At 44.6% G+C, this 25,311-nt stretch overlaps 1 protein-coding gene across 1 annotated transcript in view; it reads left to right on the top strand.

The window, feature by feature from the left end:
• The first annotated feature begins 1,404 nt into the window (after positions 1 to 1,404).
• Positions 1,405 to 25,311, top strand: part of LOC127043946 (zona pellucida-binding protein 1-like) — a 54,842-nt gene continuing 30,935 nt past the window's right edge. The window contains exons 1-4 of the mRNA XM_050938243.1: positions 1,405 to 1,496; positions 1,866 to 1,975; positions 18,827 to 19,006; positions 19,410 to 19,535. Coding sequence (XP_050794200.1) covers positions 18,991 to 19,006; positions 19,410 to 19,535 — 142 coding nt within the window. The 5' untranslated portion in view covers positions 1,405 to 1,496; positions 1,866 to 1,975; positions 18,827 to 18,990. The remainder of the gene's footprint in view (positions 1,497 to 1,865; positions 1,976 to 18,826; positions 19,007 to 19,409; positions 19,536 to 25,311) is intronic.

The raw sequence follows: 25,311 nt of genomic DNA, 5'->3' as shown, positions 1-25,311 counted from the left end.
TTTCCATGGGTCCAGATGATGAAGATGTCATCAATGTAGCACAAGTAGAGTACATTGATGACATCTTCATGTCAACAGTCACACAACCACCACCCTGTATCGGAAACCTACTGACCGCTATACTTACCTACATGCCTCCAGCTTCCATCCAGGATACACCACAGGATCCATTGTCTACAGCCAAGCTCTAAGATACAACCACATTTGCTCCAATGCCCCCAGGAGCAAGGAGGTACATCAGCTCATCTAGATATTTACCTACTTTTACAACAGGCTACATAAAAAGCACTAGCGAAGTCAGTACAAATTTTCATTCAAACAATGACTTGTTTCTACTGCTCTATGTATGATATATTGAAATGTAAGTATAATATTTATATTCAAATTGATTTATTTTACAATAACATGGAAAAATGAGACTATAAGCAATTTTTTAGAATTTGTGTGCTATGACACTTTTTTGTATTTTGCTATCATAAGATAAGCAAGTAGTTTTTAAGTGAGGTGAAACTAAGGGGTACGCAATACAAATCAGACTCCTGAAAGGGTTACAGTCAGCTAGAAAAGTTGAGCACTACTACTCTAGCAGGCATTAGTTGGGCCCGCCATAGCACAGGGGGCCTGGCCTCCCATGACTTCTGGAGGGCCGCTCCAGCCCTACACTTCACTGCAGTTTGTGCTGCGCCACCATAAACCAGGATTTGCACTGGTGCAGCGTCTCCATGCTACAAACAGCCCCATATGAGCAACGCCTACGTTACAGCGGCTGCAACGTGCTCCACACACAGGCTAGTGGCTTGGGCGCGCCCCGGAGAGGGCCCCTCCCCCGTTCCAACTCAGCTCACGCTTCCGGCTCCCCCGCCGGGCGTTCTATTGCATTACGGGGGGGCGCGAGGCTCAATCTCGGCGCCAGCGGGCGGCGCCATGGCGCTAACGGCCCCTCCGCGGCCCTGGGCTTTCCTCGCGCTGGCGGCCGCGGCGCTGCTGCTGCCACTGGGGGCGGCGGGTGAGTAACGGGCCGGGTAGCCGGCTCCGCCCCCAGAGAGCAGGCAGCGAGGCGGGGCCTCTCCCGAGTGACGTGAGCGCCCGCCCCGCTGGGAGATCCTCGGGCCGCGCTTCCCCGGCTCCAGCCGGCGGCGCTGCCTAGCGGCCAATTCACAGCGGCGTCTCCGCAGGCGGGGAGAGTCCGGGCTGCGCCTGCGCTCCGCACGCCGATGGCTCAACCGGGCGCGCGCTTCCCTCGAGGAACGTCCCGCGCGCCAGCGGGGCCCGGGGTGCGCGCGGCTGCCTGTCACCTGCGTGTCAGTCATCCCAGGCGGTGCGGGGAGCAGGGGGCACCTGCGGACAGAGCCCGCTGGGCCCGGCGGCGCCAGCTCCTTCGCCTCGCCTCTCTGTGCAGCGCTTCTCTGGTACGGGAGCGCCGAGGAGCAGCTTCGTGATCGGTGCACTTTAAAATCGCCGAGTTGCATAAGGTCCCTTGGCTGCCGGCTGGAAAGGTCGGCGCTGTTTTCCCTCACACGACCCTCAAATGCTGGTCAGATGGGCGGGTAACCGGCTCATGGCCGTTCCGGCTTCTGCCTCGCCCTCAAGCCGCTAGTTGGCCTCGCTTTTGTTGCGTTCCTCCTTTGTCACATGCTTAATCAGGGATGCCTGATCTGACCTCGGGGTGCAGGAGCACCCCCTGGCTTGAAATGGTTATAACACCCCAAATACGTGGTTTCTGCCTTCAGCGCCTCCACTATGAAGATTGTTCCAGCACCAATGTCCTTAACAGGCCCAAAACTTTGGCCTCTTTCTCTCATTATTCTTCTCTTTGGCTCTCATCCATTTTTGATTAGTCTTCTCCTTCCGCAACTTTTCGCCAGACTGCTTTATTTGCTCAAGGACAAAAAGCCAGTGGAGACCCACGTGTGGTGCTGCCAACTCAGTTTTATCAAGAATCACACACTATTTGTGTTCTTAAAGGCTCAGCTTCGTGAGTTATTGTGTGAAGCTCTCAGTGTGCTTTCTTTGTTTCTTCTTTTTCAAGGTATATTTTTAGCCTTCCTGGTTCTTGAGAAAAGTGTGAAAATGTATTCAAAATGTACAATAAAGATTCAAAACCAGATGGCAAACAGGAAGGACCCAAAATGTGTATTTGGAATATCTCATGATTTTAAACCACTCGTGACTTTTGCACAACTGGGATTGGGAAGTAGGTCACTTATTTTGGGAAGCATTTGAGTTGGACACATATCTTCCTTTCTTTGTTGTTTTTTGTCAAATGTTTGAGTGATTCTGTAATCTATCAACACATCTTTTGACTCAAAATCCTCTTTGTCAGGAAAGCTATAATTTGCAACCTATTTTACTTGTCAGACAATGAAATGTACATATATTGTGCTATGTAGCCCTTCTGCCAGGTGCTGCCAGTAGCAATCAGGACAGAGTTCAATATCTAGGGGTTCCTTTCCATTGGTACAACACAGAACTGGCTGGAGCCCCCACCCTGTAACCTGGGAAATTTACACACCACCCCTGGGCACCTCTGAGAGGCAATATTTCCCCACTCCTAAGCACAGAGTCTAATTGTAGAAAAGAAACTTTTAATAAAAGGAGGGAAGTAACTTGGCGTTAATTTAGGAAAACATTGCAAAGAGGGTTCATAAACATAAACCATGAGTAAAAGACCCACCCTCAAGTACAGTAACTCATCACTCAATGCCGCCCTGGTTAACATTGTTTCGTTGTTAACATTGCTGAGCAATTCAAGAACATGCTCATTTAAAGTTGTGCAATGCTCCCTTACAATGTTGTTTGGCAGCTGCCTGCTTTGTCCACTGTTGCAGGAAGAGCAGCTCGTTGGAGCTAGCTGGTGTTGGCTTGGAACCAGGGTGGGCTAGCAGCCCCCCTATCAGCTCCCCTAAATTCCATATGCGGCAGCCGCTCAGGTGGCTATCAAGTGGCAGGCATTTCAGGTGTCCCTCCCCCCACTGCCGTGTGTGCTCCTGCCCTCTGCCTTAGAGCTGCTCCCAGGAGCCTCCTGCCTGCTGTGCAGGGGGGTGGGGAAAAGGGGTGCTGATGTCAGGGTGTGCCCCTTCCCCCCGCTCCTGTACCCCATCTCCACAGAGTGGGGGTGGGACACATGAAAGAGCTCAGGATGGAGGGAGCTTGCTCGCAGCAGCTGCTGTCTCAGCTTGCTAATATACTTAAAAAGGCAGTGTACTTAGAGTAAGTCAGTGTACTTAAAGGGGCAATGCGTGTCTCTCTCACACACACGCACACAGTGCGTTTCTCTGTCTCTCACAGACATAGTGTCATTCACTCTCTCTCACACATACTCTCTTTCACATACATGCACCTCCCCAGCACTTTGGAAAGTGGAGGGATTGGTGAGTCCAGTGGGATAGTGTGAGTTCATCCTCACGTTCAGTTTCCGCAGGGAATGTTTGCAGCCACTGCCATGCGTCTATTGTGTCTCCTCCCTCCGTTTGTGCTGCTTTGTGGAGTGTGAGGCTACATTAACAGCAATGTGTTAACCCTTGAGGGCTCAGCCGAGTGTTAGTTCATCATTTAGCAGCAAGGCATTCCCTGGGCTATATCCCACCGTCTTCCACCCTTTGACTCCCTTACCTCAACCAAGCTTCACAATCATCATTGCTGTATACAGTATTAAATTGTTTGTTTAAAACTTATTCTGTGAATACTCTCTCTCTCTCTCTCTCTCTCTCTCTCTAGTCTAACGTAGATGATTGCCTTATCAAAGGACACTCGAACACAAGAGACAGAAACAATTACATGATAGACCATCAACCTCTTCCAAAGACTGAAGTTGCAAATCAGCTTTCAGAAGTCCACATTGATATTCACACAACAACTAGAATTCATCAGGGCACATCAGGACTCAACTCAAGCCAGAGCCCTAGCCATCAAATATCTCATAGACATAAGATACATCTGTCCACGAATTGACGCACGGACATGCCTACAATTTGTTATTGAAATGTTGGGTTTGCCTAGCTGAGAGCCAATAACAGCCTGACAGGGATAAGGAAAGATGCTTTATTTTGCAGAAAAAAGGAGAGCCTTGCACCTTGGTGCAAAGACTTTGCCTTACACAAATTTTACAAACTTTTTATACATATTTAGACAAAGACCCTTGCCGTGTTAACACTTGATTGGTGGTTGTTAGACTTTGTACTTTTGTTATTTGGTTAGTGAAAACCGGTTTGGAGCTAGCTTTTTTTGCTTTAAGGCAGAAGAGAGAAGACAGTTTAAAAGTTTAGGGTACTGTGTACATGAGGCTTTTGCTTTTTCCTAATGACTAAACCGTTAGTTGTTAGGGGGGTTACCAGTAACTTTTACAGTCCCCCCTTCGGGTCTGACAAGCCCAAATTGTCAGGCCTGCTACGCAATTTGCGATTAAGCTGGAGGGATAGATACTGGTTTTTTGTATGGGCAGCAGAGTTTTTAGTTGCAGTATTACAGACACACTTTGCACATTGCATTATTACTTAAACAATACATAGGAAGAAAAGAAGGAAAATAATTTACTTTACAATTGTTTGGAAAACCCCTGTAAACCAGGGCCCAAGGTTTGGGAGGAGGTTTTTAAAACTAAAGGTGTGATCAAGAGATACAGCATGGAAAACAACAGCAGCATTTTTAATAGCTTGTAAATTTTTTTTAATTAAGCCAGAGCGATTAACATAAAAACAGCATTTTTTTTGATGCGAGCACAAGCTCCTCCTATTTTAGCATTTATGGCATTTAACACACGTTTATTTTGTAAAGCTACTTTTGCTACTTTATGAATTTTTTGTTGCAGTTTTTGGAAAGCGTTTATTCATGCCTTAGCTGTTTTTTTAAGCTTTGCAGAAATATTTACAACTGCTTTTTTGAGCTTAGCTACCCCCAACCCAGGAATGAGTGCACAAACAAAGGAATGGAATTCTGCTTGTTTGACAACTAAGGGATTTTTGGTGCGCTTGGTTTTAGTTTTTATGGAGGGGGTAAAAAGCTTGTGAGAATAGCTTTTTAGGTTGAGGATTTGACTGGAATTTAACGTGTTGTTGATTTGAACATTAGGCAACACCGGGCCACACCACACCGACCCTGCCAACTGGGAGGGAGAGCTTTGTAGGCGCTATGGCCACAGATAAAATACAAGCCGGAGGTTTTTAAATAGAGGGTAAGGGTGTTACCCGCGACTTGGTGGTGCCAGGCTACTGACACATTTTACTGCTTGGGGGTATTTATTATGTGGTTTTGGCACCTTTAATGGGAGATATTTAAACGTTTTAGGGCATGGGTGGCATTTAGGATGCCCCCACAATACACAACAGCAAACAAATTAGCTGTAAAACTTGCAAGCGATTTTATGGGCTGTGGGCATTTGGACATTTTTTTAAGGGATGGATGAGGCAACAAACGCCAGAGTAAATATTTATATAAAATGTATGTGTGTTATTTATGGGGCCCAACGGGAGGAACAAGGGGAACCATTTTCCTTGATAAAGAATGCCAGTTGATTTTACAGTAAAGGCCCTGTTTAGGAGGCAAGGGGGGTTTTGGGCGCTTTTAGAAGCTTTTAAAGGGGAAAAGGTTTTGGTTTTGACATCAAACCGAAGGGTTTGGTCACAGGCCTTAAGGGGAAGGTAGCCTACTTTTTTAAAAAATTTTTAAGCAAAGGGGCAGGTGATATTCAATTTTAAGAATATTAAAAAGAGGGACCCCCTTAGCCGCCCAGTAATAATGCTAAACTTTGACACCTTTTTGTATTTATTATACTGATATTTTTTTACCCATGCCCATTTAGTTTTTTGCACTACCTGTAAAGAGAGTACTTTGGAGAGATTTGCAGGAATAGCCCACAACCCTATTTTTTTTTTTTTGGAACTGGTTTGGTGGCACAGCCAGCATTTAGACAAGTGTTGTAATGTGGCCAATCACTGTAAGGACTTAACCGCTGGGCAAACTGAAAGCTGGTAACCATTGTACCACTACCCAGAAATTTATAGTTTGTAAAGTTTTAGGACTTATTTTGTTGGAACAGGAATTTTAGTTTTTTAAGTGGCTTGGCCTTCCAGGTTTGCTTTAGGCTCTTCCAGATTGCGGTGGGAAGAGCTGGCGCGGCTTTCTTGAGGTTTGGAGTTGTTTGCTTTTGGCCCCGGCCTAGGGGCTAGCTTAACTTGGGTATGATGAATTTAAGTGTTTTGCTCTTTCACGTGAATTGCAGTGTGGGAAGTAAGAAGGACGTGGAAGGGGCCCGCCCACCAGGGTTGGAGAGGCTTGTGTTTTTACTTTTTTACATAGACCCAGTTTTCTGGAGTGATTTGATGGGCAGGGACATCAGTGGGTAGGGACTGAAATTGAGCTGCGTACCTGTGGAGAGAGGTAAGAGTAGTTTGGAGGGAAACAACATATCTGGTTAGTTTCTTGTTACCCCAAGTGACTAAATTAGTTACAGGTCCTGGATTAGCAAATTCAGTGTATGGCCTGCCAAATAAAAGTTTAAAGGGTGAGAGATGGAGCCGGCCTCTGGGGGCAGTTTGAACTGCCAGAAGGGCCAGAGGCAGGGCCTAAAGCCATTTTAACCCAGTTTGAGCGCACAGTTCAGAGAGTTTAAGTTTTAGAGTTTGATTTATTTTTTTTACTTGTTTTGAAGATGGTGGTTTTTAAGGGGTGTGTAAGAGCCAGGTAATACCCAGGGCCTTTGCAAGGGTTTGAATAACCTGGGCAGTCAAATGAGTTTTTTGGTTGGAGTTAATAGACCTAGAAGGGCCAAACCTAGGAATGACATGGTTTAATAGGGTTCTTTTCACCTTTAAGGCGGTTGCTTGTTTAGTTGGGAATGCCTTGATTTAACCAGTTAGTTGGCACACGATTACAAGAAAGTATTTGTAGCCTTGGCACTTAGGCATTTTTGAATAGTTAATTTGGAGTTGTTTAAAGGGCGTATATGCCCATAACCTGGCTTTGGGAGGGCCTTTAGGTTTTTTCCGTGGATTGAATTTTGCACAGATGTTGCAGGTAGCAAGGACCCGTTTAGCTTTCTGGAATACTTTAGGGGCATACCAAAGTTTATTTACGGTAGCTGCCATAGCTTTTGCCCCACCATGTGTTTTTTGGTGTGGTTTAAGTAAGACAGGCTGCAGAGCAGCTTGGGGCAACGCCCTTCTTTCATCTGGTAGTTGTCACTTTCCCTTTGGCGTTTTGGTGGCCCCCATACTTTTCCAATGCTTAACTTCTAATGGCTTAGGGGTAAAAGGGACCAGGACTGGAGTTGGTGGGAGAGAGGATGTGAGTGCCATTTGGTGAGCAACATAAGGCTGTAGGGAAGCCGCTTTTGAAGCTGAATCGGCCAGTCGGTTGCCACAGACGGTGGGATTATTTTTTTTTTTGATGGGCTCGGACATGGACGATAGCAATCTTAGATGGCAAATGAATGGCTTTTAATAATTTTAGGATTAAGGGCCCATGTGCTACCTTAGTGCCACTGGAGGTGATAAACCCGTGTTTTACCCACAGTTGGCCTGTGGCATGGCAAACACCAAAGGCATATTTTGAGTTAGTGAATATGTTTACTGAGCGACCTGCTGCCAACTTATATGTTTGGGTGAGGGCTATTAATTTTGCTGCCTGGGCTAAGGTGGAGGGTCCCAGGGGAGCAGACTGCAATACCTTAAATGGAGTAGTTACTGCGAATTTAGATACTTGCTTGCCTCCTCGACCCGTGCAGAGCCATTTATGTACAGCTTTAGTGTAGCATTTGGAATGGGCACATCTAAAAGATTTGATTGAGGTTTTTTTTAGGTGTTGTACTACTTGAAGACAATTATGTGAGGGCTTATGCTTGTTGTCCAGGAAAGGCAACAGGGTAGCAGGGTTTAAGGTATGGCACTGTTTAATTTTTAAGTTGGTTTTAGATAACAAAGAAACTTTTAAGTGAGTTAGTTTTTGACTAGTTAAATGCTGGGTGCCCTTTTGGACTAACAGTTGCTGGGCTGCATGTGGGGTTTGTAGGGTTATTGGATAGCCCAAGGTAATTTTTTTTGTTTGGGGTACCAGGAGACCAGCTGCAACCACTGCTTGGAGGCAGCCAGGAAAGCCTTGTGCTACAGCATCCAATTTTTGGGAGTAATAAGCCACAGGCCATTTTTTAGGCCCAAAGGTTTGTGTAAGGACACCGGAGGCCACCCCTAGCCGCTTATGTACATAAAGAACAAAAGGCTTTTGATAATTGGGGCGTCCAAGGGCTAGGAGTGAGGCCAACGCTGTTTTAATTTTTTGGAAGGCTTTTACAGCCCCAGAGTTTTAATGGAGGGGCTTTTTGACATTATGAGTGATCAGTTTAAAGAGGGGTTTTGCCATTTCCCCAAAGCCTGGAATCCAGGAACAGCAAAATCCTGCAAGGCTTAGAAATCCCCACATTTTATGCTTTCTTTTTGGTTGGGGAATATTAAGGATTGATTGGATACCGATACTGGATAACGTCCGATGCCCCAGGGTGAGCACATGACCAAGATCTGTTACCTTGTTCTTAACAAACTGAAGCTTAGAAGGAGATACTTTATGTTCCTTTTTTGCCAGGCAGTTTAGCAGGCAAATAATGTTTGTTTTACATGTTACCTGATCCAGGGAACAAACCAGGACGTCATTTACGTACAAGAGATACGTAGACCCACCCGGTAGGTTAATATTAGCTAAATTACATGCCAGGATGGAGGAGAAAATAGTTGGAGACTTAACATATTCCTAGAGTAGCCGAGTCCAGGTTAGTTGTTTTGCTTTTTCGTTTTTTGGGTTTGTTTATGTAAATGCAAAGATATTTTAGCTGTCTTGATTTAGGGGAATATTGAAAAAGGCATTACACAAGTCTGTTACCGAATAGCAAGCAGTACCTGCTGGAATGGCAGTTAGGATAGTGTGAGGATTAGGCACCACATTGTGTCTAGCCTGGACGACTTTATTTACTGCACGCAAGTCCTGGACAAATTGATATACCGGTTTTCCCTTTGGATTCAGGTTAGGTTTTTTAACAAGCAGAATGGGGGTGTTGAAAGGGGACTTAGTGTGAACCAACACTCCCAACTGCAGGAATGTGTTGATAAGATTTCGGAGGCCCAGCAGAGCTTTCTGGGGGATAGGATACTGACGAATTCAAGGAATGTTAATGTTTGGCTTTAGGGTTATTTGTACCGGCTCTGTCCGGAGAGTGCCCAAGTTTGCCTTTGAAGTGCCCCACAAGGAGGCTTGTACCTTTTGTCTGAGTTGCTTAGGCAGGTTTATTAGGCTTGCAGGCAGAATTGGGTTCTTGGCAGGCAGGGTTAATGCGGCACATAGCTGAGGGAGTTGATTTTAAGGCAACCAGAGAATGATTTTGTTATTTGAAAAGAAAATCTGAGCACATAATTTACACAGCAGGTCTTTGCCCAAGAGGTTAACTGGGGAATTCAGAGCTAGCAAAAAGGCATGGGAGGCTGAGACACCAGAGATTTTTACAGCAGCCTCCTGCAATACAGGACAGGCAAATGGCTTTTCGCCTATACACATTACCGGAATGCTTTTATTTGTGAGATTTTCTTTTCTTGGCTTGGCAGTAACAGTAGAGAGGGCAGCCCGAGTCCAAAAGACAAGAATAAGCGGTTCCTCCCAAAGTTAAACGGACGTAGGGGTCTGTGGAGGAACAAACATAAGTGGTAAAATTATTTGAATAGGTAACAAGTGGACCCCTGGGTCACTGTTATTCCTCACTATTGACAGCATTTGTTCTTTTCACAGCCATCTGGTGTTGAGGTCGGGGCTGTTGTTCGGTATGTTGGTTTGAGCACTCTCTTTTCCAGTGATCAAGTTTTTTTTACAATAATTACATATGTTATTAGCACGACTTGGGGCCCCCCCGTGATCCATTTTTGGGGGCCACTTAGGGGGTTTCCGCCTCCCTCCTTGTTTTTTACTCCCAGCGTTTACAAGGGCTGCTAACATCCTCACTTGTTTGGTTTCTTGAACTTTATTTCTTGTGTAGTACACACGGGTGGCCATGCTTACCAGTTCCTCCAGGGATTTTCCCTTAGCGCCCTCGAACTGCTGCAACCGCTTCTTGATATCCGGGGCTGACTGAGAGATAAAAACAAGCCTGACCGTGGACTGTGTGTTCGCAGCCTTGGGGTTTATGTTAGTATAAGTACAGAACGCTTTACAAAGTCTTTCATAAAAGTTAGAGGGGTGTTCTTTTCCTTGTACAGTATTATGGACCTTAGACCAGTTTGGAGTTTTTTCTTCTGCTTGTTTTATACCGGCCAAAATATAATTTAGAAATTTTTTTAACTCTGCCTGCTGGGCTGGATCATTCAGGTTTCATTGAGCAGGGTTGGCGAGGGTTATAAAGCTGCGGCCATTGTTGGCAGCCTCCGCTGCCTCCCGGGCCCCCCTTAGGACCCGCTTTTTCTCCTCTGTACATAATAGACAGTCTAAAAGTTGGCCCACATTTTGCCAATCAGGATTATGAGACTGGAAAATAGCATGGAATTGCCTATGAACGACGTCCGGGTCGTCTCTGAGGCGAGGCGTAGTGGTTTGCCAGTTCATAAGGTCTGCAGTTGTAAATGGGACATGGACATAACGGTCTACAACATTCCCATCCGTTGTGGGAACTGGGATGGTTGAAGGGGTGCCTGGATATTAACTGTTTTTCCCCATAGAGTGCTCCCTTTCTCGTATAGGATGGGCTAAAGACGGGAATAGTTAGAGAAGTAATATACCCACTGCTGTTTGCTTTACTAGTTGGTTTACTGACTTGAATTGAGGCTTTCTTAGTTTTCAGTGGCAGGACCTGTTCTGATACTGCTGCTGCCTCCAGGTCTGCCTCAGGTGGTTGTGCTATTGCCGGGGGTGGCTGCGGTTTAGGACAATACATGGGGGGAGTGTCCTTCCAACAATCGGCCTTGTGAGGGCAGAGGCTTTCAGGAATAGAGGGGCCTGGATTTGTACCTTCTTTAAGCTACGATGAGCTTCATCGTCCCACAAAAACCAATAGTCCATTTGCCCCGGCGCTTGATTCTCCGATATCAGGTGCAAAGGGGTTAAATGAGTTGGAATATCAAAGGAGCCAAACTCGGGCCATGCAGTCCCCAGGGCTGGCCAATCCTGAGTGCAGAGTTGTAAAAACCGCTTTCTTGGCATCCCTTTCTGAACACCAGGCAGGGGCAATTTACTTAGCATATAATCCAAAGGGCTATTCTTAGAGGGTTTTCCCTGAGACCCCCCATTTGTCTTTTGACACTCAAACAGAGAATTAAACAGAGAGCAGAGGGAATTATGGTCTAAACCAGGATTTTCCACTTCTATTACACTGACCGCTACAGGGGACGGGACAGAAGGATCTCAATTTGACTTCAGAGCTTCATCGCATGCGATGGCTTCCACTCTGAGGAATTACGAATGAGAGGTTCAGTTCCACCCACACACCTAACGCCCAAATGTATACAGCAGAAAAACAATAACTGGTTGTCAGAGAAAAACTCAGTTCTCACTTTTGGTTGGGTGCAGCAAAATCAAATACTTTATTATTTCTCCAGCAATTGCAATAGAGGGAGGGAGTGCCCTAGGACACAGGGTTGCCCCAGTCCTGGGCAGGTCTCTCCACAAGTAAACAATTACAGCAAGCATTTATACCTTAGTTACAGACAATAACAAGCAATAATACAGACAATAATAAGCAACAACTGCATTTTGTTTATACATAGGCCATCCTGCTATCTTATTTTTCTCACTTCTGGAAGGCTCCAGTCTACATATTTGGTTATTAGTGCAAGGTCGTGATAACTTCTCACACGGTTCTTTTCCACTCGCCTCACACTATCCTCGCTTCTACAAGTCTCACGTCATTAGGGTTACAGCTGGCCTAACTCTTGCTAACAAACTGACATGCATTAAGATACCCTACAAATCCTTGTCAATTCTTTCCCTTCTTCCACACAGTTAACCAAAACAGAACAGAACCAGAACCAGATAGCGTATCTTTATCCTATTAGGGCTCACCTTATCGGAGGACAAACCCCAGGGGCCGCGGTGAAGTGAGGAAGAAGGGCTAAACACGCCGGTGGTGCTGCTCCTAGTTCACCGCAGCCGTCCTGAGTTCGATGTCCGAGCTAGGAGAATCCCATCTGGGTTGCCAGAAACTGTTACCGAAATGTCGGGTCTGCCTAGCTGAGAGCCAATAACAGCCTGACAGGGATAAGGAAAGATGCTTTATTCTGCAAAGAAAAGGAGAGCCTTTTTTTGCACCTTGGTACAAAGACTCTGCCTCACACAAATTTCACAGACTTTTTGTACACATTCAGACAAAGACCCTTGCCGTGTTAACACTTGATTGGTGGTTGTCAGACTCCGTACTTCTGTTATTTGGTCAATGAAAACCGGTTTGGAGCTAGCTTCTCCTGCTTTAAGGCAGAAGAGCGAAAACAGTTCAAAAGTCTAGGGTACTGTGTACATGAGGCTTCTGCTTCCCCCTAATGGCTAAACCGTTAGTTGTTAGCAGGGTTACCAGTATATTTCACAAATTCCTAGGACACATGGCCACCACCATGTTTGTGGTAAAACACGTCAGATTACATATGCGGTGTCTTCAGGGCTGGCTGTGTTCAGTATACAAACCCACCAGACACAGCCCCAACATGGTGGTAACACCACTGACCAAGGTTTTAGCATCCCTACAATGGTGGACAAGACCAGAGAACATCTGCATAGGGGTTCCCTTTCACCACAGACCTCCTTCAGTCATGATCACAACAGATGCCTCCCTACTGGGCTGGGGGGCACACTTGGACCACCACATGACAAAAAGCAGGTGGTCGCCATTGGAAGCACACCTTCACATAAACCTGCTAGAACTCAGAGCAGTAAGATACACCTGTCTTCACTTCCTACCACTTATAAGAAATGAATCAATTCGAGTGATGACAGACAATGTATCTTCTACATCAACAGACAAGGGAGGGCACGATCCCACTCCCTATGCACCGAAGCCATGAGACTATGGAACTGGTGTATCCAGCACCACATCGACATCTCAGCTTCTTACCTACCAGGATGCCAAAACACCACTGCTGACACATTAAGTAGATGGCTCTCACAAGAGCAAGAATGAGAACTGAACCCTACTGTCTTACAACAGATATTCTATCAGTGGGGGTTCCCATCTATCGATTTATGTGCCACAGCATAGAACCACAAATGCCTGCTATTTTGTTCCAGGGTGGGACTTGGCCCCCTATCCATGGAGGAATGCTTTCCTAATCAGGTGGGACAAAACTCCAGGGTGGATGCCACATTAGACCTTACTGTCTTTTCCACTGCTGTTATGCACTTAACTCCAAAGTCTCCCCACAACTATAGTGGGTACTGCTCTACATTCACCTGAAGTGGAGCACCACAGGGACAGCACTCTAAGAAGAAGAGAGGGTTACTCACCTTGTGCAGTAACTGAGGTTCTTCGAGATGTGTCCCTCCATGGGTGCTCCACTACTCACCCTCCTCCCCTCTACTTTGGAGTTCGACATGTGGACTCGATGGTAGAGAAGGAACTGAGGAACTGGCTGTGCGTGCGCTGAAGAGACTCCAACGGCGCCACGAGACACTTGCTGCGCATGCGTGGCCTGACCAGGCAATGCTACTGAAAATCTCAGATCCACGGCACCTGGATGCACCGTCACCTGAAGTGGTGCATCCACCAGGACCCATAGATCTAGGTGCTGTACCACTGCAATTCAGTTACAACTCCATTTAAGAAGGTTGAGTGGGCAATGATACTCAGAGAAATGGCACATGCTATAAATGTTGGAACAACATGAAACTGAACGTTTACAAATCTAGAGATAGGTGGCTTTTAAGATTTGGATGTTACTGATTTCAGGCTAGTAAAAATATAAAATATAGGGCTCGATTCTCCACTCTGTTATACTATTTTTACATTGATGTAAGTTAAACTGGCACCAAAACAAAAACAAAAATAAAACAAAACAAACAAACAAACAAAAAAGCAATGGTATTGGAGAATTAGGGCTTCTTCATTGGTTTGAGCTTTCTCTCGCTCTCTCTCTCTCTCTTTTTGATTGCATTCCTGCTTACTGAGGCTAACCAAGAATGACTTACTTTTGGGTGTATCATGAGGGAGGGGTGGAGATAAATATCATGACTGCATTTATCATTAGATTGAACCTAGAGTCCTTGTTGGTATGTATGAGAGAGCTTAATTGTAATAAATTCTTAGACTTAGGGGCTGTGTCAGGGTTCCTTCCGCACTCTGAATGCTGGGGTACAGATGTGGGGACCCGCATGAAAGACCCCCTAAGCTTATATTCCACCAGCTTAGGTTAAAAACTTCCTCAAGACACAAATTCCTTGCCCTGGGATGGAATCACTGCCACCACCGAGTTAGACAAAGATTCAGGAAAAGGATGACTTGGAGTTCCTATTCCCCCAAAATATCCCCCAAAGCCCCTTCACCTCCTTTCCTGGGGTGGCTTGAGAATAATATAGCAACCAAATAGGTAACCAAGGTAAGCACAAAGCAGACCCTTGGGTTTTTAGGACACCAATAAAACCCAGTCAGAGTCTTAAAAAACAAAACTTTATTATAAAGAAAAAAGTAAAAGAAACGCCTCTGTAAAATCAGGATGGAAAGTAATTTTACAGGGTAATAAGATTTAAAATAGAGAGGATTCTCCTGTAGGCAAAACTTTAAAGTTATAAAAAAACAGAAATAAACCTCCCTCTTAGCATAGGGGAAATTTACAAGCTAAAACAAAAGATAATCTAACGCATTTCCTTGCTATTACTTACTATTTCTGTAATATTAGATGTATCATTTCAACAGGAACTGGATTACTTGCTTGGTCTCTCTCTTTGTCTCAGAGAGAACAACACACACACACACACAGAGCACAAAGCAGAAACCTCCCCCCACAGATTTGAAAGTATCTTCTCCCCTTATTGGTCCTTTTGGTCAGGTGCCAACCAGGCTATTTGAGCTTCTTAACCCTTTACAGCAGTGTTTCCCAAATTGGGACGCCACTTGTGTAGGGAAAGCCCCTGGCGGGCCGGGCTGGTTTGTTTACCTGCCACGTCCGCAGGTCTGGCCGATCGCGGCTCCCACTGACCGTGGTTCGCTGCTCCAGGCCAATGGGGGCTGCTGGAAGTGGCGGCCAGCACATCCCTCGGCCCGTGCCTCTTCCAGCAGCTCCCATTGGCCTGAAGCAGCAAACCATGGCCAGTGGGAGCCGCGATCGGCCGGACCTGCAGATGCAACAAGCAGACAAACCGGCCTGGCCCACCAGGGGCTTTCCCTATGCAAACGGCATCCCAAGTTTGGGAAACGGTGCTTTACAGGTAAAGGAGGGATTTTATGCTATCTTTAGATGTATGTTCAGGACAGGCTGTGAATCACTAAGGAACTTGTATCCCTCTGTGTTACTGTGATCTGTCTCTAATACATAACTTCCCAGGATTCTTTAATTATTCTGTCTTTTCTCTTATAGCATTTTCTTATTAGCCTCCCTCCTTTTATGTGTAGTGTTTGCACTATTTTACATACAACACAGAACCCCAGACTGCCCCTATGCTGATGATTAAATGACTATATTTGTTGGAGTTTGTACAACACTTAGAAGATTAAAACTATATATTTTTAATATATAACTAGTTATGTCTAGCAATATATGGATTATTTCCTCTTCATATAAGTTCTCACTGATATATACAACATTTTTATAACTAGAATTGCCAGGGTGTTTGAAAGTACAAGTTTTTTCAGTTCCTTATTAACTTAATTTAACATCTAAAGTATTAAGATATCATTTTAACTGTGAATGCACATTGTTCTCTATTGTAAGGAACTGGAACATCTGGTTGCATGGGAAATTGCTCAGTCAGGAATCAATTCCTGTAACAAAAAAGCTATTTTAAAACTACATTTAAATTAGGTCATGTATTTATCTTGTTCAGTATTGTGGATGTTAGTGTGTGTAACTGTATTAGGCTATTGCATTATTAAGTCATCAGTCTCTTATTTAATTCAAAAGGATCCAACATAACTTCAGAGATTCCTCATGCACAAACTGGATGGTAGTGTATTTGATTAACATGCTGCTGTTCCTAGAATTGAACTTTTAAGTGCTGAAATATTGACTTGATGAAATCAAGAGGAGCTGAAACATTAGAATTTCTTTGTTATCTTAAGTAACTGTAAACATTTAATTGCTTTAAGTACTGTAGCTGATTTACACAGCTGATTACCTGGGTATTTTTTAGTCAGCCTAGGTGATCTGCTCCTTTCTTCCAAAGTTGTAACGTTTACTTATATGGAATTGTATTTTCCAGACCACTCCTCAGAAAAATGACATAAAAATTTACTTTATAACTATATTTTAGAAGGATATTAATTCTAGATTTATCATTCTGCACATTCTTCATCATACTAATATGGATCATGATGACTACTTTTCCTTTTCCTGCCAAAAGTTTGCTCAGATATACTGTTTACAACCCAAGTGCCAGATGGTGCTGACAGATAAAAGACTAAATCGTTTTCAATGCTATATTTTTTAGTATGTAGTCCCCATAGTTCAACTACCTGCCTTTCTCATGCCTGCCACACAGTTATGTCTTGGAGGATGAAATGTTTCACATTGTCCAGCTAATGCATTCTATTTTTTCTCTGAAATTTTAATATCTTAAATATTACAGTACTACAGCGAACTACAGTTAGACAATGAAGATATTGATGGTGAAATACATTGGCTAAAGAAATACAAAGAATGAAAAATGAAAGAAAATGATGATGAGCATCTGCTACAGAGCACTAATTGCATAAGAGAGCACATTTGACAAATTCCTGAACTTGAATTATTTGGTCTCCTTTTAGGTGTGATAAGATGAAGTATGAAAACCCAACAACATGGAAGAAGGCTAGGCAATTTGTGATGCTATTAGGCAAAACACAATAACTGTGAAAAATTGCACAACAAATAAGAAGTGGCCAATGTGACTTCGAGGGTATTCAAAGATCTGAGGTTAAAAAACAAACTTGTGCTGTATTTAGAAAAGAAGAAAGATAACTAAATATTAACATGGGAGGGATAAGAAAGGGGCAGCAAAAAAAAAAAAAAAAAAAAAGTAAGTTACCACAGCAATAAGGTGTTCAGCAACTTAAGAATGTTTTTTATAAATGTATCAGGTGTTTTAAAAACATCCCCTGGCAGAGAGACTTAAGAAATCTTATACTCAATATCAGTTCAAACCAACGATGATACAATCAATGTTGTATGGATTAAAAATGATTGAAAGACTATAAATGAAGGATAATGATAAAAAGCAACATACTGAATTGGGGAAAAAATCTCTAAAGCTTCATTAAGGGCCCAAGTCTACTCCCATTGAAGTCAACGAGAAATTTAGGAGAAATGGCATATTAATGAAATTCACAGAAATTACTCAATACAAAGGAATTGCAAACATGAGGATCAGTGGAGGTAGAAAAGTAGCTTAGAGCCACCTTTGTCTCCCCACATCCTGGCACAATGACACCAAGAATATGTTTGACACAGTCAAGAAATGAGTCCAGTGTAATATACACAAGTCTAATGCCACTAAGCATTGCCTCTTCAGGAGAGTGCCTCCTCCTCCTCCTTCCCAGCATGGCTTTGTCTTTGCAAAGGCCTGAGCTCACAATGCTGATCCTTAAGGACTAGGGTAACTGTCATTATCTATCTAGGTTATTTCAGTATCTGCAGTATTCCCTTTTACTTCTCAATACTTATTCTAAGAAATATCTTGAATACTGAACATTTTTTGTTAATTATCTAAGAAAACTGGCAAACTTTTTAAAGGGCCACTATACTACATCGTCAAAGTAATGTAGAAGAATTAATTCATAGTAATAGATTTTTCAATTGTACCAGTGTAGTAGATTGAGCTTTTAATACAAATAAGAAGTGAGGCTGAATTGATTTTTACTGAGACCATATAATAGTTCTACTATGGTTTTAGCAAGGATTAGCACCAGCTAAATAAAAGAGTGTTGTTCATTGGCAGAATTGAACTCTAGTGCCGTTATAGGGTATAAGACTTAAGAAGGGTATATATTGCTCCTCTAGTAAACAATTATGTTCAGTTAGCAGTAACTCCAGAGCTGAGGATGTATTTGCACTAAATGCAGGATAGCAATCCCTGGATTGCACACATATAAATGATTGAATTTAATCTCTATATTTTACATTCTAACTCTTTCTATTTGCATTTTTCTCTAATATTGGATTTTCTATAATTATTTTTTTAAAAAATTAACTTAAGCAGAGGAAACATTTTTAAAAGCTCCCTTTTTGAGATTTGGCCCAGAGAGTCCCTTTTGTTCAGTCTCTTGTACCTAATGAACCAAAGTTATCACATACTGCAAGCTTCATTCACATACATATTCTGATCAGAGATGTTCAACTTTTCATATATTTATGTACAACCCAATAACATTTACTACCATAGTTTCACTTCTTATTTTAGCTCTACAAAGAGTAAGTGACATATCCATTTTCTAATGCTGCTAGCTTACCTCCTGGCTTCAAGCTCCAAGGTGGACTAAATTTTTGTTTCAGAGTACTAGAAAGCAATTAAAAATGTAAAAACATGAAACTTCATCTTATGTAACATACAGTAGAGTACAAATGCAAAATTATTCTATTTCAGTGTTACAGATCCCTGAGTATTTTAGAGCACAACTGCCTTTACTTTATTTGTAATTGTTTACATTTTTATTTGTTTTGTAAAACTGTTTTTTTTCTTTCTATTGATCTAGCTGGAAGTCCTTGCTTTTTGGATAAGACTCATCTTATAAAGAAAGGAGCTGCACGCTTGAAGCGAGAAAATATAGATAGAATTCATGACTCAGTGGCCTTTTATGAAACGGGTGGAGTCGCATCTATTCCAGATGCTCCACAAATTTCTGATCAAATACTTGGAATGGAAGGATCAACTGGTAAGCCAATAATACTATGAGAAACCTGATTATTCATTTATACTAATCAGTGTTCCAACACTTCATAGAAATTGTAAATCTAGGGTGTTTTTGTTTTGATCTCTTCCCCTCACATTGCTTTATTCCCTAACACTGGGTGATAATTCTAGTCCTAAATTCACCTCTCTCAAATAGGCTGGATGGACAGCATTAGAAATCAAAACTTTTTCTGCCTACACAAAACAAGAATGGGAATTTTGGCATTGTCTTCAGTAGGGTCAGTATTTCACAGTCAGAGCCTTTATGAAGTAGTGATTCCTTTCCTATTCGGCCACAGGGCCAATCCTTGTCTATATTTATTTTGATGTCAGTCGGTCTACTCTTGGGTCTAATTATATTCTAACTTTTTTTTTTTCTGTTTTAGTTCCGGTGTATGTTCTCATTAATTCCAAAGATTTAATTCTGAAGTGTTTGACTCAAAAGCTGTTAAAGCAGAGAATCATTGATCCGAAGTATCAGTGGATTGGTCCCGTAGGATTAATAACCAAAGGTAATTATATTTTTAATATTTGCAGCCAATTTACACCTTCTAATTTTACTTTTGCACTTAGCTGAACTGTAATAGAATATGCAAACAAGAGTAGTTTGGATAAATATATTGCATTTGATAGGAATCATAAATGGATTCTGAGGAAAAATAACCAATCAGGAGTAATATAAGTACAGAGCAAAATAAACAGTTTGAAGGGTATATTTGGTAAAATTGTAAAGCTGAAATTAGTGGTATAAAAAGAAGAAAAAGTTTTATTTTAAGGAAATATTCATCTATGGGGGCAAACGTGGATCCATATCTATTTAAGATTGTACAGTTTGAGCTGCTACCAGCAATGCAGACAAAATAGCCCTCTAAAGTTATGAGTACATAACTAGCTGAAAAGAGAAACTGCTTAAAACCATATGATTCTGGTCATCTTCCCATTGCAGTTAGGCTCCATGGTTTACTCCTGAGGGAATTCTGTGCCAAAAAATAAAAAAAATTAGTGCACAATATTTTAAAATTCTGTAAAATTTGGCAGATTTTATTTGTCAAAACACAATTTAATCACACCAGTTTCAATTATATTTGGTCATTTATTTCAAAATACATGTCAGCAAATATGTCTGTAACAATACAGACAACAAAAAAGATTCAGGAAATGCTTTTGACAAATAGTTTCCTTAGTAGGCATATTAGTACAGAACTCTGAGTAATAATTAATTTAAACGACAAGACAAAACCATATTTCATGCACCCCTCAGAAGCAGTGCAAAGGCTTGGGGGAGTCTGGGGTAATGGAGGAGCTAAGAAAGAGGGAAATAAATTCCTGGGAACTTGGAGGGTTGTTGGGTGTGGATGGGAAAAGTATGGAACAGGCTTTTTTGGGAGGCGAGGAGGGATTGTTAGAGAGCTTCCCCCATGCAGACCCTGGCTGACCCCTAGTCTCTCCTATTCAGTCAGGCACATCTACCCGTCCCCATGTGTTCCTGCAACCCCATGTGTCCTTGCACCCCTTGTCCACGTGTCCCCCGACTCCCACTCAGACACCCACTCGCCCCATCGCCATGTGGCCCTGCACCCCCTCCCTGTCCCTATGTGTCTATGTGCCCCCACCCCTCCTGCTCTGTCTCTATGTAGCTCTGTACCTGTCAATCATCATGTGGTCCTGCACCTCCCTTCTTCCATGGCCCTGAGCCTCCACTCAGATTCAGCCCCTGCCCCAGTCTGACCTTCCCCACTAGTCCTTATGAGCCCCTGTCTGACCCCCACAGCACGCCACATTCTCTGTCTTTCCATAGCCCTGTCTCCAGACCTGGCCTGACAGGTACTGCAAAGAAGGCAGGCTCTTTCTCTTCCCTAGCTGCTGGGAGCTGCTGCTTTGTTCTAGTGCCACAGGGCCATCTGGTGGGGAAAAGGCAGAACTGCAGCAACATTTCAGCAGAAGCTTCTTTCTGCACAACAAATTAAAAATATGCACAGCTCATTAATTATGCATGCAAGCAGTAGCGCAGAATTCCACCAGGAGTAAAGTTTAGACAACTTGACACAGAAGGAAGTTGACTGTTTGTATATAGTGTATTTGTGTTTGCAGTGCTCTGTATATAGGAGTTCTTACAGAACTGTCTAGAATGTCTGTCTGATTTGGAGGGAGGAAGTAAAGGAGAAAAGGTGTTCTAAATATGGGAGAAAGACATAAAATATGAAAGAGGAAGTACTAGAAACAGTGCAAAAAAAGAAAAAGAGAGCAAAGAAGAAAAGAACAGAGAGAAATCCGATGGTAACAGGAAAAAAGAGAGCAGCCAAATAGGGACCAAAATGAGATGATGAAGAGATGATGTAAGGAGATAAAAAGGAAGGCTTTATTTTTTCTGTTGAGCTCCCAAAACCTCTTCCCCATCTATCCTGACAGGGCTTACTGTTTTGATGAACTATATATATATTTTCAAATATAAGAAGATATCAATATTGGGAGCTTCAGGCTTGCTTTTCACCCAGAGCCCAATAAGTGAACAGCAGCGTATGTATGATCTTTTTCAATAAAGCCTAGAGACACCTGTACAGAGTTTGCATCTAGGAGTATATTGGAATGACAATTTTGATTTAGTATTTCTGCTGTTTGTAGCATTTGATGTTCATATGTGCAATCTTAAAAAAAATCTAAGGAAGATTATTATTCATGCTGAGTGGAAGGGTAATTGTAATTTGTAATTATGATCAGTATACAAAATTATGGTCATATAACCACCTATCCAAATAAACGCTTTCATTAATTTCAATGGGAGTTTTAAAAAAAGTTCAATATATTCCTCAGGTATAATAAGGCCTCGAGTACTTATCACTTCCCCATGAAAAATCCCTGTGTGAAGGAAAAGTCTGAAAAAACTCTTCAAAGTGCTTTTTCATTTTCTTTTTGATCTCTACTAGCTAAAACTTCTTAATGTGTTAAATAACCTTTGCAACACTTGAAGCTATACTAGACTTGTGAGACTTCAGAGTTCTTCTGTTAAGAGTTTACTTACCCAGTAAGTTTTGCCATGCGGTCTGAAGTCCAGTGGAGGAGCAGTGGACTGAGAGTCAGGAGATCTGGGTTCTTCTTTGAGTGATTGCTCATATCCATTCCAGTTACGTGTGCACGCCGCACGTGCACGCTCATCGGAAGATTTTTACCCTAGCAACTCCGGTGGGTCGGCAGGTCGCCCCCTGGAGTGGTGCAACCATGGAACTGAATATATACCCCTGCCGACCCGACTGCTCCTCAGTTCCTTCTTACCGCCCGTGTCGGTCGTTGGAACAGTGGAGTGCGGCTTAGCTGTCCTCCACTCCCCTAGCTTCTCTTTGTTCATTTGATCTCTTGTTGTATATAGTTGACATTAGTCTAGAGTGTAATTAGTTTTATAGTTGTTAGTTAATTATTGTATATAGTTTAGCGGGGCTTGGGCTTTAGCCCTTCCCCGCACCCGGTATCCGGGCCCATGCCCGATTCACCAGGGTTTAAACCGTGCTCACGAGCAATCCCCACGACTCTTGCCTAAAGTGCCTCGGGGAATCGCACATCTCCGACAAGTGTCGCATTTGTAAGGCCTTTAAGCCGCGGACTAAAAAAGAGAGGGACTTTCGCTTAAAGACTCTCCTTATGGAAGCAGCCCTTAACCCTCCGTCCTCGGCACCGAGCGCTGACAGCGCTCCTCCGGCACCGGACCGCGCCGGCTCCGCCAAGACACCTCGGCACCGGCCTTTTCCGGCACAGGGACCTGACCGAAGGCCCTCAGCTTCCTCCACACCTTCGACGCAGACTCGTTCGGATCACCCAGCACCTACTCCTGCTGCGGCACTGACGACTGTGGTACCGTCGAGTCCGGTCCCGAGAGGGCCGTCGAGTCCGGTCCTGGAGAGCTCCCCAGTGAGACCCATGGTCGAGCTGACGGTCCCCTCCACACCGGAGACATTCTCTTCGGCCAGGGACCTTATTGCAATGACTGACTCTGCCCTGCCTCAACCCCTGGCACCGCGCTGGTTGCAGGTCCTGGTCTCGATCTCGGCACCGATATGATTCCCAGTACCGATCCCCGGCACCGAGGAGATCTCCAGCGATGGGAGCGAGGGACTCATACCAGCCTCATTCGGCTCCCCCCTGGCCGTCCCAACACCTGTCCGTGACTTCTCAGGCGGATAGTGCATACGCTCCAGACACCGACGTGCCTCCTGCCTTGTTCCATGAGCCCCAGCCTCAAGATCATGGACCGCAGCAGTGGGGATTCTGGACGCCTTGGGTGTACCATCAGGCCCAAGGCCCTCACCCAGGTCCCTCGCACTCGAACGCCTCAGAACACAGGGTGCCGGAGGCCACGATTACCCATCCTCCTCCTCCTCCTATGGAGGAAGGGTTGACCCAGCCTCAGGACTCCGAGGTCCCCGGGGAGACAGACACGGTCCACCAGGCGGAGCCCTCATCAGACCCGCTCGTGCCACGTCTCTCCTCTTCATCCTCCCCTGACGAGGCTGTAGCTGGAACCTCATCTGCCAGCCCTCCTCCAATTGACCTCAGGGCCCACCAGGACCTCCTTAGCGTGTTGCACAGAACATGAACTTGCAGGCTGAGGAGGTCCCGGAGGTACAAGACCCAGTGGTGGACATATTGTCATCGGATACCACCACTAGAGTGGCCCTCCCATTCATTAAGACCATACAAGCCAATGCCACTACAATCTGGCAGTCTTCGGCTTCTGTTCCGCCCGCTGCGCGAGGGGTAGAGCGCAAATACATAGTGCCCTCCAAGGGTTATGAATATCTATATGTCCACCCTCCTCCTTGCTCCCTCGTCGTCCAGTCGGTTAACGAGAGGGAGCGCCATGGCCAGCAGGCCCCAGCCCCTAAATCAAAGGACGCGAGGCGCATGGACTTGCTCTGGCGAAAAGTCTACTCTGCGGGGGCCCTCCAACTCTGCGTGTCCAATCAGCAAGTCCTCCTTAGCCGCTATAGCTGCAACACCTGGGTGGCAGCGGACAAATTTAAGGAGTTGCTTCCACAGGACGCACGACAGGAGTTCTCGGCGATCCTCAATGAAGGGAAAAAGGTCGCGAGAACTTCCCTCCAGGCTTCCCTGGATGCCGCGGACTCAGCCGCCAGGACTCTGGCCTCTGGCGTGACTATGCTCCGTATCTCGTGGCTGCAGGTCTCCGGCCTCCCTCCGGAGCTCCAACACACCATTCAGGACCTTCCATTTGAGGGCCAAGGGCTTTTTTCGGATAAAACTGACCCTAGGCTGCAGAGCCTAAAAGACAACAGGGTCACTATGCACTCATTAGGGATGCACACGCCGGTAACTCAGCGCAGGCCCTTCCGACCCCAACAGCACCGCCCTTACCCTCAACCCCGGCAAAGACAAGACTTCGCCAGATGGCGAGGCAGAAACGGTCGCCGAAGGCAATCGGGCAACCAAGGGGGCCAGAACCAGAGCTCCTCCAAGCCTTCCTCCGGGCCAAAACCTTCCTTTTGAAGGTGTGCCCGAGGGCATTGTACCAGTTTCTTTAAAGGATCCATCCTCTCCTTTTTCCAACCGTCTTTCCCTTTTCCTCCCTGCGTGGTCCCAGCTAACATCAGATCGTTGGGTCTTACGCATGTTGGAACTTGGATACCACCTCCAATTTATTTCAACTCCCCCCCTTCAACCGCCCTCCCTCGTCCCTCTTCAGGGACCCCTCTCACGAGCAACTCCTCCTACAGGAGGTGCAAACGCTCCTCGCCAAAAGAGCCATAGAGGAGGTACCGGAGCACGAGCGGGGCAAGGGGTTTTATTCCCACTACTTCCTAATCCCCAAGGTGAAGGGAGGTCTCAGACCTATCCTCGATCTGCGGGAGCTCAACAGATACATGATAAAGTTGAAGTTCCGTATGGTATCCCTGGGGACCATTATCCCATCCCTGGATCCTGGAGACTGGTATGCCGCCCTCGACATGCAAGATGCCTACTTCCACATAGCCATCTTCCCACCTCACAGGAGGTTCCTCCGGTTCGTGGTCAACCGACAACATTTCCAGTCGCGGTCCTCCCGTTTGGCCTCTCTACAGCCCCAAGAGTATTCACCAAATGTATGGCTGTAGTCGCTGCCCACCTTCGCCACAGTCGGATACACGTGTTTCCGTATCTAGATGACTGGCTCATCCGCGGGACCTCCGAGACGCAAGTCCTCAGTCATGTCCGCATTGTCAAGAACCTCTTCCTACATCTAGGTTTAATGATCAATGCGGAAAAATCGACTCTAATCCCCACTCAGAGGATAGAGTTTAT

The sequence above is a fragment of the Gopherus flavomarginatus genome, chromosome 2 (genome assembly GCF_025201925.1).
Source record: "Gopherus flavomarginatus isolate rGopFla2 chromosome 2, rGopFla2.mat.asm, whole genome shotgun sequence".
NCBI lineage: Eukaryota > Metazoa > Chordata > Testudines > Testudinidae > Gopherus > Gopherus flavomarginatus.
Note: the sequence above shows the minus strand (reverse complement) of the source record. Positions and strands in the feature narration are given on the sequence as shown.